The sequence below is a fragment of the Hydractinia symbiolongicarpus genome, chromosome 1 (genome assembly GCF_029227915.1).
Source record: "Hydractinia symbiolongicarpus strain clone_291-10 chromosome 1, HSymV2.1, whole genome shotgun sequence".
Lineage (NCBI taxonomy): Eukaryota > Metazoa > Cnidaria > Hydrozoa > Anthoathecata > Hydractiniidae > Hydractinia > Hydractinia symbiolongicarpus.
The window spans coordinates 24,749,736-24,767,709 of record NC_079875.1 but is presented as its reverse complement, the minus strand read 5'-3'; the positions used below and the strand labels follow the sequence as shown (position 1 = coordinate 24,767,709).

Below are 17,974 nucleotides of genomic sequence, written 5' to 3'. Positions count from 1 at the left end.
CGCCAAATTGGTTCATGTGCATAAAAAAGGACTTTTGATTTGAACTAAATACTTTTAAAATAAATATATCTACATTCCACTATTATATATACTGAAATATTTTTGACACTATTTTGTACAGGGAGCTACTTTGCATATAAACTTGCCATCGATCTTTCTCTGAAAGAAATTGTACAATATATATATATATTATTTTGCACTGGATAAAAATAAGAAGAACAAAAAGATTAGTACCTTTTGTTTGGCTTCACAAGGGTATTTATGTTTAGTGCATGTCTCATGACGGATGCAGCTCGCAAACGTTTTCATACATTCGAAGTCATCTGTTGCACACCTGGGGCAGGGCGATTCTCTCTTTGTTTTAAAATAACACGCTTGACAGTGTGTATGTTGACACTTGCGTTGACAACTGCGATCGATCACTGCGTTGTCCCTAAGAAGATTAAACTTACAATACCTCTCCCGAAGTTATTCGGTTTTTTTTTTTTTTTTACTTCACGACAAAAAAGTGAACTTACAAAGCAGAGCAAATAGAATTTGGCCATTTTGAACAGAATTCGAAAGTACATTTCGGATGACATTTTTTCTCGTATACTTTCGTCTTGCCATTCTTTTCACGTGACTGCGGCGGTTTGTTTGGGATCGCTAGAAACGAAAAAAGTATTAGAATAAGCGAGATTTTTTAATGGGATGAGGGAGGAGGGGGTGGAGGGTTAATAAACTTACGTTGACAAGTGCCAAGGTCTCCCGGTTTCACTTTCGGAGGATAACACATCAAACGTTCTCCACACTTGCCATACATATCCATTGGACCGCCGCAAATGTCGCCTTCACCTTTCGCACATGTGCGACAACAACCACAAGCTTCATATACAATTCCATTTTTACAAATTTTCTTCAAGTGTCTTCCTTTCATGCACATCAGTCGTGAACAATCATCAGGACATTTGAGAACAGAGTTGATAGATGCTTGGACGAAGATGAGAAGATTTAAAGCGATTAGCACATTCACGCTTAAACTGTTCATTTTGACTGATTGTATCTTTCTTCATGCGGTTTATATGTCAATAAGTCGTCACGCTCGCTTGATCATAATGTCTTTTCAACGACGCAAACATTCTGATGTAATATGATCATAAAGTGTTCCAATACAATGTGTGATAAAAGTTAGCCGTTGTAATTAGTATACGTATTTATAATATCCGCTATAATACCGCACCTAAACAAGGAGGGCGTAATTAGCACATTGCGTTTATTTCTAGCCGTTCCGTTTGTTTTGTTACCAACGATACACTGACCAAACTGCATCCCACACAAACATCTCGTCGTTTACAGGCGCGCTAACACCACCTTATTACATAAAAAAATTCTGTGCGTTTAAAGTGCACAGACACAAACGTCCACTTCCTTCCTCTAACAAAGAAACATTGTTAAAAAACAAAAGCCTTTTCATTCCATTTCACCGTAACGTATTTTGCATACATCAGTGCAACTTCATACTCAGACCTTCATCACTTCTTAAAAATAGCTACTACGCAAATGGTGTTGCACAATGATATTGTTAGGGCATTCAATTCTAGGTAACGACATTTAGGCGGAACTATTTAAGTTGATTAAGAATGTTATTTGATGACTTGTTTGCTATCAGCTGTCGGCGACATAACTCGCAGTCTCACCACAAACGCAGAAGAAGCTCGTTAACACGAAGAATTAAAAACACCTTAGAATCAGTAATAGCATCGCTCGGAAAAGTTCAGAAGAGACAAAAGTACGCGCAAATGTAATCAGTTGAATGATTTAGCGACCACCGTATTCAGTGTTATTTTGAGAACGTTACGCATTTATTTGCCAGCCTTTTGGAATAGTTTTAGACAACGAAAACTAAACAACGCATATCTTTTGTTGACAAAAAGGAAAGAAACAGCTGTGACGGAAAAAATCGTAAACACATATAAACAGCTTATACTAATCCATACTTATACTACGCATTTGTAAAAACAAAAATATATATCGTGGTTAGTGCAACCACGTCTCAACCGGTCGCAATATTTTGTACGTTTGTGTTGTACAGTTTTTGTCAAGTGACTCATGAAACGGAAGGAGCATTGGAATCTCTAAGGACAGATGACAAATTGAATTAAATAATCGCTATTGTTAATATATATTTGTAATTACATAGCTAAAATAACTTAGTTAAATAAAATAAATACTTCTTCTAATTTACTAATATCTTCTCGCGAACTTTATGTCAAACAAGCTGGTACTTTACACACGAATCTACCATCACTTTTCCTCTAAAAATAATTTTATCAACACGAATAAAAAATAAGTACAGGGTTCTTCATTACCTTTTAATAACATTAACACTAGGTAAGGTTAAGTACAGTTTACACTAGGTTAAAATTGAGCACAGGGTTCTTTATTACCTTTTAATACCATTCACACTAGGTGAGGTTAAGTACAGTTAACATTAAGTTAAAATTGAGTACAGGGTTCTTTATTACCTTTTAGTAAGGTTCACACTAGGTTAAAGTTAAGTACAGTTTACAATGGGTTTAACTGAAGAGCAGGATTCTTTAATACCTTCTGATGGGGTTCACAAAAGGTTAAAGTTAAGTACAGATCACACTAGGTTTAACCTAAATGCAGGCTGCTTTATTACCTTCTGATGGGGTTCACACGGGTACTTGTGCCGTGTGCAAGCATCTTTGCGTACACATTTAGAAAACCTTTTCATACACCCAAAGTCATCGGTGGCACATTTAGGACAAGGTGGTTCACGTTTTGTTTTAAAATAACATGCTTGACACACTGTGTGCTGACAGGGTTGCTGACATGTTCTTCGGATCACCACATTATCCCTAAAACAACATAACCCGCTAAAAATCTGACGTTTCATCATCGGACTGTGAAAAAACCCACATAAAAACAACACACCCTTCCACCTACGTTGCCGAGCAAACAGCATCAGGCCATTTTGAACAAAAGTCTTGAGAACAACGAGGTTTACACTTGACTTCCACAGAATTTTCGATTTGTAGAGTAAAGCTTTGTGATGGTGGCCGCTTCGGAATAGCTAAAAAAAGAAATGAGTTAAAATAATGCCGAGAATGTCAAAAGTCGTTTCATTCAGGAATAGATTTTGAACTACGAGGATACATTAGGAAGGAAGCCAAGAATAATTTTTTAATGAGTACAAAAGCATGTTATTGTCGTCACTGGTTTAACGAGAATTATTTTCTTTCGTGGCAATCATAAATCATTCAACTTAATTAGCGGAGACGTGTTATAAGTAGCGCCAATTAACACCTATTAACTTGTTAGCACATGAGAACAAAATGCTTTCAAAAACGTGAAAAGAGAACACAGCCCATTTTATTTAGGAGGAGGGGAACGACTACACTAAGGATACGCCCAATACACTTACGCCGACAACGTCCCATATCTTGAATTCTGTGATTTGGTAGAAAACAGTAAAGTCCACGGCCACATTTACCATAAATTCCTTCTTGGCCGCCACAGTTTTCGTCAGCCGCTTTGGCGCATACTTGACAACAGCCGCATGTATCGTACACTGTACCAGCAGCACGACAGAGCGATTTTAAGATTTTTAATTTGCCACACAACATTCTTGAACAATCTGCGGGACATTTCAATTGTACAAAATTGTTGAATACAGCCTCCACTTGAAGCACCAAACTGATCAATACGCCGGTACGAACTATCTTCATAACGTATGCGCACAAAACTAAAATGGACATTTTACAACGACTGTGTTGGTACATGTTTTATACACGCTCCTACAAAGCCGTCACTCCTCCTTGGAGAATAAAAATACACAATAAAAACAAAATAGCTGCAGAGATAAATGCGCACAAGGAGAGCTTGAAGGAATTTATTCATATTGAACAATGCTTTGAATGTGTTTAAAGGTCCTTCCTCTTTTATACATCTAAAGATTGAAATTACTATACAACTAACAAGTAAATAATGGTGTCACTGCGTAGGAGCTCACAACGCACAAAAATAATTTTTTCGACAAAATTTTCGTTCAAACGATCAACTTTGCAATTTGAAAATAAAACAAAAAATACCGTTTCTTTGGTGTGTTTCACATAAAGTTGTGTCATAGATAAATAAAAAATACGATCGGAAAATGTTAGTTGCTTTTGATTTACCTCAACAAAGAGATTTTCTCTGATATATGTTGTCAGGGAAAAGTTTCCTTTCAGATCGTAGAGAAAGATTTGGTAACGTTGGCAGAAAAGATCAGGTCGGATTACTAGACTGCTTTCACAAACAATCTATTAAATAAGACAGCCTTACGAATTAATGTCTCTACAATCCATCCCTAAATACCACTAAGTAGAGATAACAATGCGCGCGATTGTGAAACGTCAATCAAGGATTAGGGACGATGAAAAAAAAAAATTGTAACTCAACTTTCCTTTTTGCGACACTTAAAAAGAAAAACTTGCGAACTAGAACTGAGGAAAAAAATTAGGTCTTACTCTTAGAAGATAAAAACGACTCGATTTTTTAAGAAGTGTTTTATTTGTTTCGACACAAAAACATGCTTGATACTGGCGAATATTTAAAGTACTCTGCACATCAACAATGAATTATAGTGGATTTGTGTGGGACTGCCTATTCCTTAATCCTCTGTAGACAGGATGAAAAGCGCACACAGTTTTCTTTCATCGCTTTTTCGTCAATATTTCGAATAAATTTTGTGTGTTAATATCTCTTTCCTTTCCTTGAGACTGCACAACCTTCTTTTTCCTGCCATCATCTTTGAGATAAGGAGAGTGCAGTAGTTCGTCGGGCAGTTTATTACTTGTAAAATCAAACAAGTTTTTCAAGTCAACGAACAAACGTTTGCTCGTGTTGTTAATGAAAGCTATTGAAAAACCTTTGTCATCATATCTGCCTGCTCGACCAACTTGGTGTACGTATTCTTCAATAGATTTCGGCATGTCAAACAAAATAACCTGCAGAGGTATCAGAATATAAAAAAGAAATAATGAATTTAATCCCTAGAATAGCAATAATGACATTTTTTATGTACAATGCAATCATCCGGCCACAGCCATAAAACAGACTATTACGTACCTGTCTCACATTCACTAGATCCAAACCTCTACCCATGACGTTTGTTGATACAAGCAAGTCGTGTGCACCGGCGAGAAATTGTTGTAATATGTCTGTGCGCATGTCTTGTGTCTTATCTGAATGTATGCTATCGCAGCTCAAACGAAATTTCTAAGATAAAAACAAAAGATAAGAGATAAAATTACAGCAAACTCGCTATCTCCCTTTTGTTGTATCAAAACAAAGATGTGGCAGAAGCAGCAGCAGTTACCTTGGAAACAGCTTCACACAACATGTCAGCGCCTATTTTAGAATTCACGAAGACCACTGCAGGAGGAAGAAAATGTTTTCGATCTGTCAGAATAGAAAACAACTTCTTCTTTTTCGAAGCTTCTTCTACCCAGAGAACGAGCTGCTTGACATGTGCAGTAGGCACGCCTGAAGGTCCCACGCGCACATGGACAACGTCGTGCATTAGTTTTCCCGCCAGCGCCTCGATCGTGGGTGGAATAGTGGCGGAAAAAAAAAGATGTTGTGGTTTAGTAGGTAGCAACTCAAGTATCGATAAAATCTACAAAAGAAATATATTTATATGCTGTTCTTTGCTTCTCACTTCTTAATAAACGAATCTCCTATTCAAGGCTACCTGGTTGTGGAATCCCATGTTTAGCATTACATCAACTTCATCGAGGACGACCATTTTTACGTGTTGTAAATTCAAATTATGATGAGCCAGAATATCGTTTATTCGGCCTGGTGTACCGATCACCAGTTGCACGTTGTGTCTCAACCTGGAAAATAATTTCACGAAAATCACAAACTACATGAAATATTTGGTTAAGTAATTTCAAAAGCTATCTTTAATTGACAGGTGCACTTAATCGAGGAGCGTTTATTCGAGATGAAAGGAGGCTGGATTGTCGTACCTGTGAAGTTGTTGTGCAAGTGGACAGCCGCCGACAAGCAGTGCCGTTTTCATGTTTGGTAAAGATCTACAAAAAACTTTTGCTTGTTCCTCCAGCTGCATACACAATTCACGTGTGGGTGCTAATACCAAAGCCACTGGGTATTTACAGAAGTCGTGGGAAACTTTAAGTCCTCCTAGTAAAAAAAACAAAGGAGAGAAAGATTGACAAAAACCGACTGAGTTAAAAAAATGTAAATAAAAACTAAAAAAAGCTAACCAGTGCATGCGTGTACACGATGAATGATAGGGAGCAAGAAAGCTGCTGATTTACCGCTACTTGTTGCTGCGCTCACCAACACATCCCTGCTCTCGAGAACAAGTGGAATGACTTGCATTTGGACTGCGCTTGGTACCGCATACTTATTCTCCGTAAGGTTATGGAGAAGCTGGTCTGGAAAATTAAAATGATGGAAAGTCGTCGCCAATTTTGAAATATTTTTTCCTTTCACAAAAATATTCATTTTCTTTCTAAACATCGCAGCTTTATCCTCTGTGATATGCAACAAACCTTGATGAGGCATATACTTAGTTTGTCGTTCATAGTAACAATCAAATGTCTCGTTTACACAGATGTCGGTTGACTCGCTAACTTTCTCCTGCTGCTGTTCATCTAGATGGGTTTTCTTGCACTGCACACTACAAATATCTTCATCGGTTTCATCGCAGATGTACTCGCCATACTTGCCACAAACAACGCACACAGGTTCGTCATAAGAAGGCCATCGTTGTTCTCTGCTTGTTTGCTTCACTTTGTCATCACGGACCACTGCATCTTCTGTTCTTGATAACTTCTTTACTTTTACATCTAGTTGTTAAACTTAAGCGTAAGATGAAATAATCTTCCACTTCGCTTGGCACACAAAACTAAATCATACCTCTTGCTGGGTTTTTCTGCAGCAAACTTCTTGGTAGAAATGGAAGTGATTGATTGAACGTCCTTTTCGACATTAACTTCTCATTCTTTTATCATTCTACTTTCCTAAAAAACAACAACAAAATTAAACCTTTTTTTGACGCAGTAGTGTTCCATTTGGCAGCTATTTATTTTTCAGGTTTGACATGTGAAAGAAGCATTTTACTGACCAGGGTCCATGTTTTTTTGTACCCCAACCCTCAAGAAAGTTGCTTAACATCGTGACTGCACTCCAAAAACGTTCATCAAAACTCAAACATAAATTTAATCGACAACGAAATAAATAAGTATTTCAGATTTTATTATATACATATTCAAGTTAATATATCCTATATTCGTATTATACATCTTTTCCAACTCACTAAAATTCAGTAAGTTTTCCGTTTGGGAAAGAACTTGATAAATATGATCATATTGATAAACACGACACACACGATAGCGAGCATGATCCAAATAGTACATGAACATGTCTTTTTGTTCAGTTCTTCAAGACGGTCACTCTCGGTTTTCAATTTTTTGTAATTGCTCTCTGTAACTTTGGTGGCTCGCTCCAGTTCCTACAAAAAAAGAAAAATTTTATATTGCAGGTGTGTATTGTGTTGTCAAACAATGACGTTGGTTTACTTTTCCAAAGTAAGCTCATGTATATCAATTTGTTTTGTATAACAGAACAGAAGAATAAATAAAACAAATTATACTGCACATTGCGATACTACCTATTCTACAGAACAGAAGAATATATAAAACAAACTATACTGAACATTGCGAAACTACGTATTCTACAGAACAGAAGAATATATAAAACAAACTATACTGAACATTGCGATACTACGTATTCTACAGAACAGAAGAATATATAAAACAAACTATACTGAACATTGCGAAACTACGTATTCTACAGAACAGAAGAATATATAAAACAAACTATACTGAACATTGCGATACTACGTATTCTACAGAACAGAAGATTATATAAAACAAATTATACTGCACATTACGATACTACGTATTCTACAGAACAGAAGAATATATAAAACAAACTATACTGCACATTGCGATACTACGTATTCTACAGAACAGAAGAATATATAAAACAAACTATACTGAACATTGCGAAACTACGTATTCTACAGAACAGAAGAATATATAAAACAAACTATACTGAACATTGCGATACTACGTATTCTACAGAACAGAAGATTATATAAAACAAATTATACTGCACATTACGATACTAAGTATTCTACAGAACAGAACAATATATAAAACAAATTATACTGCACATTACGATACTACGTATTCTACAGAACAGAAGATTATATAAAACAAATTATACTGCACATTTTGATACTACGTATTCTACAGAACAGAAGAATATATAAAACAAATTATACTGCACATTTTGATACTACGTATTCTACAGAACAGAAGAATATATAAAAAAGACTTTGTGTTCAAATCTTGTAATTATAGTGTGTGGAAGCCAAATTATTGACAATGGCTTAAAATATCATGCTTGTGGATATCCTGGGTGTAAAAAATCTATTGATTCAAATATCTACCTGGTTATCGGTTTGAATGATATCTCTTGCTGCGAGAGAATTTTCCTTCATAGAGATTGCCATTTTGATCATCTCTTCAGCCACTTTTTCTTGCATGTCGTGGTGTTGTTTAATAATGTGACTGATATTATCTTTCGTGGTAGAAGATTCGTGTACTCTTTAAAAAAACAACACACAGGGTAGGTACTCTTTCGTAGTAGAAGATTCGTGTACTCTTTAAAAAAACAACACACAGGGTAGGTACTCTTTTGTAGTAGAAGATTCGTGTACTCTTTAAAAAAACAACACACAGGGTAGGTACTCTTTTGTAGTAGAAGATTCGTGTACTCTTTAAAAAAACAACACACAGGGTAGGTACTCTTTTTATAGAATCAAATTTGAGAAAGTTTGAGCACTTTTAATAAGAATTTTTATGCTTTTATTTTCTTAAAAAAATGAGATTTTTATACTTTTCAAGATAATTCCAGGAAAGAAGAATGTAGATTTCTGTGTAGTTTTCCATCTAAATTGAGAAGATTTGATGAAACTTTTTTTCTACTTTTGGAGGATATTTTATGAGTTTTGAGGAGACTTCAAAATAGAGGAGTTATGAGGAGTGTAACAGCCCTCCGAGAGCAAAGTAACAGTTCCTGGAAACGAACAACAATTCAACTTACTTTCTCTTTCGAAGCGCATCTTCACCACCTGAAACATACAAGCTGTCGTTGAACATCCTTTAAAATAAATTTATCAACAAAAATAAAGTATTAAACAAAATCTCACCAAAAAGCTGCTGACGCAATTCTTTTTGATGTTTTCCTTTGACCTGCAAATGTAGTTCTTTAGTGTGCGATCCGCAAGATTGTTCGCCACTAATAACTGTTGAGGGGAGTAAGTGATGGCACAATAAAGTGCGTTCCAACGGATCATCCTATACAGAAAAGAATCACAATATATATTATCCTTTCTAACAGTCCCGTTCTTAAATCAAGGTTTATACTAACCACTTCGTCAGCTTTCACGATACCTTTTAGAAATTCCACTTTACGTTCATAATCACGCACCACGTCTGTCGTCGGGCTGAAATAAAAAATATCTTATATATATATAAATATTTATAAATAAAAGTAACTATGAAAATATAGTCGAGAAAAAAAATATCTTCACGTATTTATATGACAAATCTTACAAGTAACGAAAGAGACAAAGTTGTTGTTATGTCATCTTACGTCTAGTATTTACCAATACCACAAAAAATGACAAACAGATTAACGAATAAAAAAACGAAAGCGATAAAGTTGTTATGTTAATCGAAAAAAAAAATGAAAAAGTTAAGTTGTCGTTGTGTCATCGTTGTGTCAAACTCGTCCAATTTAGCAATATTAGGAGGTGCATAAAAAACACATCTTGTAGATTAAAATATTTGCGAAAAAAAATATGCTGTCTTGTGTGCAAGTGATTGGTTGAAAAATATTGCATCAACCAATCAGATAATTCAAAATAGAGTCCCTACCGAAAAAAATTTTACATATGCAGCCAGTGACTGCATGAGAAACATACAATTTATTTAAAACGAGACTACAAAAGTATCAGGACTACTCACGGATTCATTTGATCTTTTTTTAATGCTTCGATTTCTTTATCAAGATGTTTTAAATACTAAGACGAGAAAATACCATTAAACAATAATTTCTAGATAACTCTCTCAAAAAAAAAAAAAAAAAATGACAACAAAAGATACCTTAGCAAGTCGCCAGTCGATTTTACACTCGTTGTGTTGACAGTCAGATGCCATTACTTCACATTGTGCTAACAAACGCCGAATATTGATTTCCTTTCTGGATGATTTTCCCATTTTGTGTTTTTGTTTTTAATTTCTGTATTTTTATAAAAAATGAAGATGAAATCATATGGTTGACACAAAAAGTCCTAATCAAACTTTAAGCATGGCCATTCTTGCGTATCTGAAACACAAGTTCATTAATTGAACCAAACTCAAAATAATGAAACCTCGATTTTCAGATTAAGGCCTCGATATTTTAGGACAATTTAGGGAAATGTTATTTAGCTTTTTTGTAAGGTTTTGGGGGTTGGTGGCAATCATAAATGTACACGGAATGGCAATGAAATACGACAAAGTTGTTAAACAATTATTTTCACACTAGTTACAAAATCACAACGTTAATGAATCGTTATCACGACGTTAATGAATCGATATCACAACGTTAATAAATCGATATCAGTTTGAAGTTGCGCCTCCAATTTCATCTAAAAAAATAATAAATAATCGCTTAAGCGTATCTCGTTGTCGCATGAGCGTAACTTAAGAGTTTCACAGAGGGGAAATCTCCAATAAAACCGTTGACAAAAAACGTACCAGTTGTCTCTTTGCCTCCTCTATCTTTACTTTTGCCAGGTTGACATCCTGAAAACAAAATCGCTTTAATTGAACATATCCTAAAATTTATTAGAGCTATGGTAATGAAATTTTGACCCTTTTTTAATTAAAGTCAAAGAAAATTCTGACACCAAAAATATTTCCGGTCATATGATTGAAAAGCTGCAAAATGAGATTTAAATTACAAAAAAAATGTATAAAGAACAAATCTTAATACATTTTGTGTTAAAAAGCTAACTACAACATTTCTCCCATATCCTGCATCATCAATAATAACTTATTTAAGTTTTGAAAACTTTTCTGATATTATTCTTTCACATCGATAGATTTTGATTCTTGTGTTTACACAAAAACATTTTAGAAATACAAAAAGCCGCCGAGCAGCGACCAGTTTAAAAGGACAGGTTTTGATCACTTGACACACTTTTTCAAAATAAAATTTAAAATGATTTGTGGACTTTTGAGGAGATTTTTGTGGTTTTTGAGGAACTTTTGCTCGAAAACTAATCATTTCAGAAGATAACTAAGAAACTTTGCTTCAAACACAAACACGAAAACAAGTATGGCAATACATTTGCTTTTTATACGAAATCAATCAATCTTTTTTTTTTATTACAACAGAAAAGGGTAAATATACTAAGCAAAGTCTGATGTTTGGTGCAATATTTTGAAACACAAAGATTGTTTGAACATCTTCTTCTGAAAGAATATTTGATCAATCTCGTCATGACTTTTTATAAAAACAATTATCCTATCATTGAAATCCCAAAGTTCTTTTTCGGCTAGGAGTGATCTCAATCATTATCTAGAGTGTTACAATTTTCTGCTTGTTAGACATAGAGATCGGCATCTGGTGATTGTTAAAATGATTTCTTTTTCTTGATTTGGTCCACTTATTCATTCATGTTCTTCTTTTTAGCTGTTTTTTATTATAAACTCAATCTGATTTTGTAAGTGAGCATGATATCTTTGACTTGTCGACAAAGTGACGTGGCAACACATCATTGGACATGTAATCGCTGATATCTGACAGATTATCAGCTCACAAATTTTTATTAACAGTAAAACCACGCTCAACAGAAGAAGCTTGTTCATGTGACAATGTAAGGATGATTATAATAACTCCTGCTAAATTTTAGAAGGCAAGTAGAACCACTTGGTTTGTCACACTGCAAAAAATTACCTCTGTTATGATGTACTGCATTTTTAATAAACTCAATGAACTCCTTCTTTCCATCTTATATAAAAGCATATATAAAAAATATCCAACATATCAAAAAAATTTTGAGCAGACTTGACAAGGAAACCTAAATTTAAAAAAAAATTGAGGGAATTTGAGGAGAATTGAGGAGACCTTTTGGATTTCAGGAGATTTTAGGAGTTATGAAGAGGCGTGGGAATATTCAAAATGCAATATTAACTCTTAACGAAAAGATCACGTCTGCATTTTCTTAGTGCCACCAATCCCAAATATTTGTTCCTCATTTTTTAAACTAAACTTTATCCGCAAAAAGATGTCCTGCAAACATTTTTACTTTAGCCCTCACAATCGCAAAAAAAGTTACGTGAAAATTTCTCTTTTTACCGTAACGAGAAAATATGTCGGTAGAGTGTGAAAAACATACGCACCGGAGGGAGGCTTCTGTACATCTTATATTTCGAAAGGAGTGGTTGCACTTCAGATTTCAGTTCTTTCACCTCCTGCATAAAATCACAATACAATACGAAACAATACTAGTACAACAGCCATAACAAAACAAAACTTCTCACTTGAGCTAAACGAACGAGGGTTTCATGCGTGATGTGAGGATCACTCTCCACCTAAATATAATTATGTTAACAGTTAGGTGAATGTTGACATCAAAAATGACGATGTCTATAAAACGACAAATACCTCAGACGCGATTATCTGGCTAGCATAATTATCTGCCTTGTTTCTAAGGTTAATTGTATCTTTTCTCCTCTTTTCAGCTATTGATTCGTCAATCGTGTGTTCTTCTTCATATTTTGAGCCATATCTGAAACAAAACAAACAAGTGAGCAAAGGTAGTTGCAAAACAACTCCGGTGTTTTTCAGAATATCATCTGAAGTTAGTTTGGCGATGCATTGTGTTGCAAAAATGTTGAAATGTTGAGATTATGAACACTGAAGGTATAACTTGTTTTGGTACTACTATGATACGTTATTTCAATAATAGATGCATGTTTTGAATATAGAAAATACACTATCATGAGAAATTACAGAAGGTCTAAATACAATAAAGAAAAGAGTTAATAATAGCTGCAAAAAAAACAATTTTGAAGTGTAACCTCTAACAGAAATTTAAGTTGTTGCACTTCAAATAGTTTTATGTAATAAAGTGGCTATAGATATAGAACTTCATTATAATTAGGAGAATTTAGGAAGATTTTGGAAGTACTTGGGGTCAAATTTTGGAGAAAATACTAAAAACGTACAAAAACTCATTTTAGGAGATTTTGCAAAAAGGTATAGGAGGAAATAAAGTTACTTTTAATTAGGTATTTTATTAATTAGAATATCTATAATTCACGGAGAATGTTTGAACATTCTTTCTGAAATAGTGTTCAAATAATATCCTTCAACGTATCAAGTCTTTGAAGTCACAAGTAAACTCATTATTCTCAGCGGTGGAGAGCACCTGGCCACTAATGACTCTATGGGAACAGAAGAGAACTATGAATATTGATAAAATAAAAATTCCTGAACATTTAGAATTTTTGTTGACAGAACCTTTTAATTAGGTTAGTTTGGTGGTTAGAATGTTCAAAAGAAAGTTTACAATAAAAACAAGGACAAGTTATATACACAGATGGCTTTTCATTCAGCATGATTTGCAATATTCTGTTACTTTCTGAAAAGATTTTTATGTAACAAATCCATTGTTTCAACGAATTGTCACGATGCGATTGCTACCCAACATCAAAAAAGATGCAGAAGCTGCATAAACTATCTCGCTATTAAAAAGGTGCAACCAAAATACATTCCCAATAGTGACACACCCAATTCTGTTGTTTAATTTACATTTAAGAAAACCAAAGTGGTGTATGCTACTTAGCCTGTGACCACAAACTATGCTACTAGGTTTTGAAGCCTCTTAAATGACTCTGGTAAATTTAAAGCAGCTAAATGGGGCTACCAGAGATATTTTTTTTAAAAAAAATTTTTTTGAGGAAACAATTTCAAAAATGTGATGGTTCACTGTAAGAATAATATATACTATAAGAATATCAAAATTCAAACCAGGCCTGGTCATTATTTTATTTTTCTGTTATTTTTCATTTATATTTTCTTTCTAAACAATAGGCCTATTTTTATCCTGAAATATCAGCAAACAAACCAGATTCTTATAAAAGTGTGATGGTTATCTAGACAAGTGTTAAGGGTTGCTAAAAAAAGTAGGAAAACTTGCGCTAATCTGCCCTAATTGTTGTTTCGGTTGTCTGCCTCATTCCTTTTTTAATGCACACAGCAACTTTATTGCAATTTAAAAATGATGAGATAGGCACCCTGACAGTAACTATTTTTTATGAAAAAAAATTGCGGAGGTTTTGCTTTGCTCATAAACGAAAGAGAATTCCCTGAGGATAGAAAGTCATAGTTTAAAAAAATGTTATGGAGATAAGATAGTACCTCTTAACATTGTTTACATTCTGAAGAGAAGCAGTCATTTGTGAGACAAGCTTATTGAATTCATCTTCTTTCTTCGCTGCAAGATTTTCAATATTCTGGATATCATCTGCCAAATTACTCATTGCTAAAAGATAACTGGAAAATAAAAAAACATTATATTTTAACTAAAAAAAAATCAGTAGAGCAGCCCTGTGAATCTAGGTCGTCACTCAGCAATGCTGATCTGAAAACCGACCATCATTAAATTGAAGTCGGCTTGTACTAATCTATATTTTTTCCATGGTCGGCATTCCGAGAATATTAATTTATTACGTCGGCAAAACCAACCTTGTTTCACAAATAAGTATAAAAAATTGAGCGTCAACGAACTGTTACCGTTTCCATACTTCTCTCGGAACTTTACTTGCTATTAACAAGATTCTTTGAGAACACTTAGTATAGCGTCCGTATTTTGTCAGTGTCAATCAAGTTTCCTGCATTTATCAGGCCTGGTCATAAACAGTGTACAATTGCATGCGCACGCCTCGTCACACGTCTAAAAGAAACTTGGGAGTGTATGTCTTGCACGCCTCAGAACCTGCGATGCACAAAATAGAAAATCAAAAGCTTAATTTTCGATGTTAATATGAAAATTAATTGCAGTTGATAAGAATTTAAATTTGTACCATTTTCAGGTTATGCATGTCACACGAACGAAGGAATGTTGGTTCGTAGAAGTGAACTCCCCATTTTGACATATAACTTCTTAACATTTGTTAATGAGCCTCCCTGACTGAAATCCCCCAGTTTTATCTGCAATTAAATCCATGATATGTCTGTTCTTCCCATAAGTGCAGTTTTGCAGACTTGCTTCATCTGTGCTCTGTCGACATTCACCTCTGCATTATATATCTTTTGTGTTGGTTTCCAACGATGAAGAGGCCAGGCAATAGAGATTTATGTCTACGTAGTTCTTTTAGCTAAGTCAGGAGTCGGTGAATTAGGTAGGATGGTCAGGTTGGCTCTGAATAGGCTTGCTTGTGCCAACCTTGCTGACCTCAGATAGGTTTGCCGACCTAATTTTTGCTTTGAGTCGGCAACATTTCGCCAGCCTTTGGCTGGCTGGAATTTCAATCCTTCGGATTCACAGGGCTGGAAGAGAAAATGAAACAACCACTACCTTGATTTTTGAGTATCTTTTATGTCAAGCAGCATGGCAACGTCAGCTAACGATTTCACACTTGATTTGCCAGCATTGGATAAGGTGGGTATGGATAGCCCAAGAGCAGTCAGCATGTTTTTAATGCGTTCGCCTAAAGCATATAAATTTATATATATATATTGGTCTGTTTATTTTATTTTCATAACACTACATGGCACGAAGAGGAAACAAGAAGTATTGTGCACTGCAACAATCGCGCTGAAGAGATACTACAAAAACAAAATAAATATCTAAAGTAATAAAGTAGCCCAGAGTCGAATATGCTAAGAAAATTAAAAAGTTGTCCAATTTCTTTGTAAAAGGGCTTTGAAAGCTTTAAATAGCATTTTTTAAAAGTGCTGAGGGAGGGCATAGGACCGGATTTCAATTTTATCTGCGTTTGAGAGGAAGAGTCGTGCTTTTACAAAAGAGTGTTTGAAAAGAAAAAAGAAACAGAATACAAAATGTGAAGTATGATATTCCTATAAACTTTTATGTCAAAATAAACTTTCCAATTATTAAAGCAAGGGTAACTTATTGATATTGATTTGGATATTTAGACACAGTGGCTACAAAAGAATTGTCAAGTTGGTATACATAATTCATCTATATTTGAATGGCTTGACAGGGAGATGCTCTTAATTGTCATTGTTATGTTTCTTAAAAAACAACAATTAGGATGTAGCTTGAACTGGTTCAAATGGTACAAATGTTAAAATAATAATGATGCAAATGTAATTAAAACGATAAATTTTTAGTTTTATAAAAAATTAGTCTAAGTAAAACCGCACATTAGCTTACCAAGTGTTGCAAAGATGATAGATCGAATGGGACTTAAACCTATAACCTTTCGCTTGTCGCGTTGTTGCTCTACTTATTGCCCTATCTATGCGATGTTTTCCCTAGTACATCTGGACGAGGTCAGGATACTACTTACTTGCAGACGAGGCATATGTCCTACTTGCGACATACCTTTTTACTAACATGTACCAACAAGAGCATAGCTGTACTAAAAAGCATAAAGCGTATAACCACTAAACATTTACATTGAGCTTCAACTAAATCATTCATTTGTGGAGAAATTAAATTGTTAAAAACACTACAGATCTGTCACAGTATCATGTTATTTTATTTTCTTGATATTTTTTTTCTACATATTCAACATAATTTCTAGTCTGTTTCTTAGCTCTTAGTTCAACTTGTTTTTAATGCTTGAGCCTCAAAATGTTAGTGCCCATGGTTCAAGAAAATGCTTTTCATGTCTGCCATTTTGACAACTGTTTGTGATCCTATTAAATATAGTCACTTTAAAAATTCTATAGCATTGTTCGCAGTACTTTAGCTATTAAAAATATATACATTGTCAACAAATGTATGTTAATTTATTTTTCTAAACAATAGGCCTATTTTTTAAACTGAAATAAGAGCAAACAAACCAGATTCTTATAAACGTGTGATGCATTACATTAAAGCAGCCAAATAGGGTGACCAGCAAATTTTTTTAAAAAAATAATTTTTTGAGGAAACAATTTAAAAATGAGCAAATATATAAATATATGGGTAGTGTACAACTAGCATAAAACTAACTACAAAGCTAGCATAAAATTACCTACTTAATTTTGCTAGCATTAAAAGTATATAGCTACTGTAGCTAGCTAGTATAAAATCAGCTGCACATTATATTATAGAAAAATTCTGTTGGATTGGACAAATTTTCTAGCGAACTAGCTACATATACTACACATTAATCCTATTCGGTCCGGGGGGGCGGATTCCGCCCCCCTGACGGTTTTTTTTTAATAACTTCTGACTGCTTTCTTATATGGCTATGATACTTACTGAGTTTCAACATTTATCTATTAGACACCTGCATGCTAAATTTTTAGGTCCCATACCTTTCAGAGGCTTTGATATTGGCCATTACTCGAAACTACCCCTAAAATCTCTATGAAATCCTTATAATGGGGATTGTCGGATTTTACCCGAAAATCGAAAAAAAACGGATTTTCGGGCAATTTTTGGCAATTTTTTATTCGATCCATGTAAAAACCGGAAGATATGTTAAAAATTTTATTTAGCTTTCAGAAACTCCAAACAGAATGTAAAAATTCCCTCTAGAACAAAAGTAATTATATTTTAAGCAGATAGTGGCATTTTTAACAATTTTCAAGCTTCTGATGACGTCACAGAAAATGTGCTGACGTAAGCAAATATTTATTGCCGCCATTTTGT

At 34.4% G+C, this 17,974-nt stretch overlaps 5 protein-coding genes across 7 annotated transcripts in view; all 5 read right to left on the bottom strand.

The window, feature by feature from the left end:
• Window positions 1–24: 24 nt before the first annotated feature.
• LOC130647973 (uncharacterized) lies at window positions 25–1,570 on the bottom strand. Its single transcript, XM_057453990.1, has 4 exons — window positions 727–1,570; window positions 519–645; window positions 235–433; window positions 25–159 (listed from the first exon to the last, which is right to left on the bottom strand). Exons 1-4 carry the CDS (start codon window positions 1,025–1,027, stop codon window positions 109–111), a joined length of 678 nt encoding a protein of 225 aa, XP_057309973.1. The 5' UTR covers window positions 1,028–1,570; the 3' UTR covers window positions 25–108.
• Window positions 1,571–2,142: 572 nt separating this feature from the next.
• On the bottom strand, window positions 2,143–4,422 carry LOC130647932 (cysteine-rich motor neuron 1 protein-like). Of its 2 annotated transcripts, XM_057453948.1 has the most exons (5): window positions 4,179–4,422; window positions 3,428–3,748; window positions 2,950–3,076; window positions 2,663–2,861; window positions 2,143–2,294 (listed from the first exon to the last, which is right to left on the bottom strand). In XM_057453948.1, exons 2-5 carry the CDS (start codon window positions 3,729–3,731, stop codon window positions 2,244–2,246), a joined length of 681 nt encoding a protein of 226 aa, XP_057309931.1. In that variant the 5' UTR covers window positions 3,732–3,748; window positions 4,179–4,422; the 3' UTR covers window positions 2,143–2,243. The 2 variants fall into 2 exon arrangements, with proteins under 2 accessions (XP_057309931.1, XP_057309925.1); XM_057453942.1 differs by having other exon boundaries at window positions 3,428–4,379.
• A 98-nt stretch (window positions 4,423–4,520) lies between these two features.
• Window positions 4,521–7,130, bottom strand: LOC130647900 (probable ATP-dependent RNA helicase DDX59). The gene is made up of 7 exons (XM_057453901.1): window positions 6,934–7,130; window positions 6,276–6,863; window positions 6,018–6,192; window positions 5,738–5,882; window positions 5,363–5,662; window positions 5,113–5,262; window positions 4,521–4,991 (listed from the first exon to the last, which is right to left on the bottom strand). Exons 1-7 carry the CDS (start codon window positions 7,004–7,006, stop codon window positions 4,698–4,700), a joined length of 1,725 nt encoding a protein of 574 aa, XP_057309884.1. The 5' UTR covers window positions 7,007–7,130; the 3' UTR covers window positions 4,521–4,697.
• Window positions 7,131–7,223: 93 nt separating this feature from the next.
• On the bottom strand, window positions 7,224–10,410 carry LOC130647922 (vesicle transport protein USE1-like). The gene is made up of 7 exons (XM_057453932.1): window positions 10,254–10,410; window positions 10,116–10,171; window positions 9,517–9,592; window positions 9,296–9,443; window positions 9,190–9,217; window positions 8,534–8,690; window positions 7,224–7,528 (listed from the first exon to the last, which is right to left on the bottom strand). The coding sequence occupies exons 1-7, from the start codon at window positions 10,365–10,367 to the stop codon at window positions 7,340–7,342; spliced, it is 768 nt and encodes a 255-aa protein (XP_057309915.1). The 5' UTR covers window positions 10,368–10,410; the 3' UTR covers window positions 7,224–7,339.
• Window positions 10,411–10,651: 241 nt separating this feature from the next.
• Window positions 10,652–17,974, bottom strand: part of LOC130647910 (uncharacterized) — a 37,202-nt gene continuing 29,879 nt past the window's right edge. Inside the window, exons 4-10 of one of the 2 annotated variants that reach the window (XM_057453912.1) lie at window positions 15,722–15,854; window positions 14,563–14,697; window positions 12,805–12,928; window positions 12,681–12,731; window positions 12,540–12,611; window positions 10,890–10,937; window positions 10,652–10,780 (exon numbers count right to left, since the gene is read on the bottom strand). In XM_057453912.1, the coding sequence (XP_057309895.1) occupies window positions 10,730–10,780; window positions 10,890–10,937; window positions 12,540–12,611; window positions 12,681–12,731; window positions 12,805–12,928; window positions 14,563–14,697; window positions 15,722–15,854 (614 nt within the window). In that variant the 3' untranslated portion in view covers window positions 10,652–10,729. The remainder of the gene's footprint in view (window positions 10,781–10,889; window positions 10,938–12,539; window positions 12,612–12,680; window positions 12,732–12,804; window positions 12,929–14,562; window positions 14,698–15,721; window positions 15,855–17,974) is intronic. The other variant, XM_057453921.1, reaches the window with a different exon arrangement.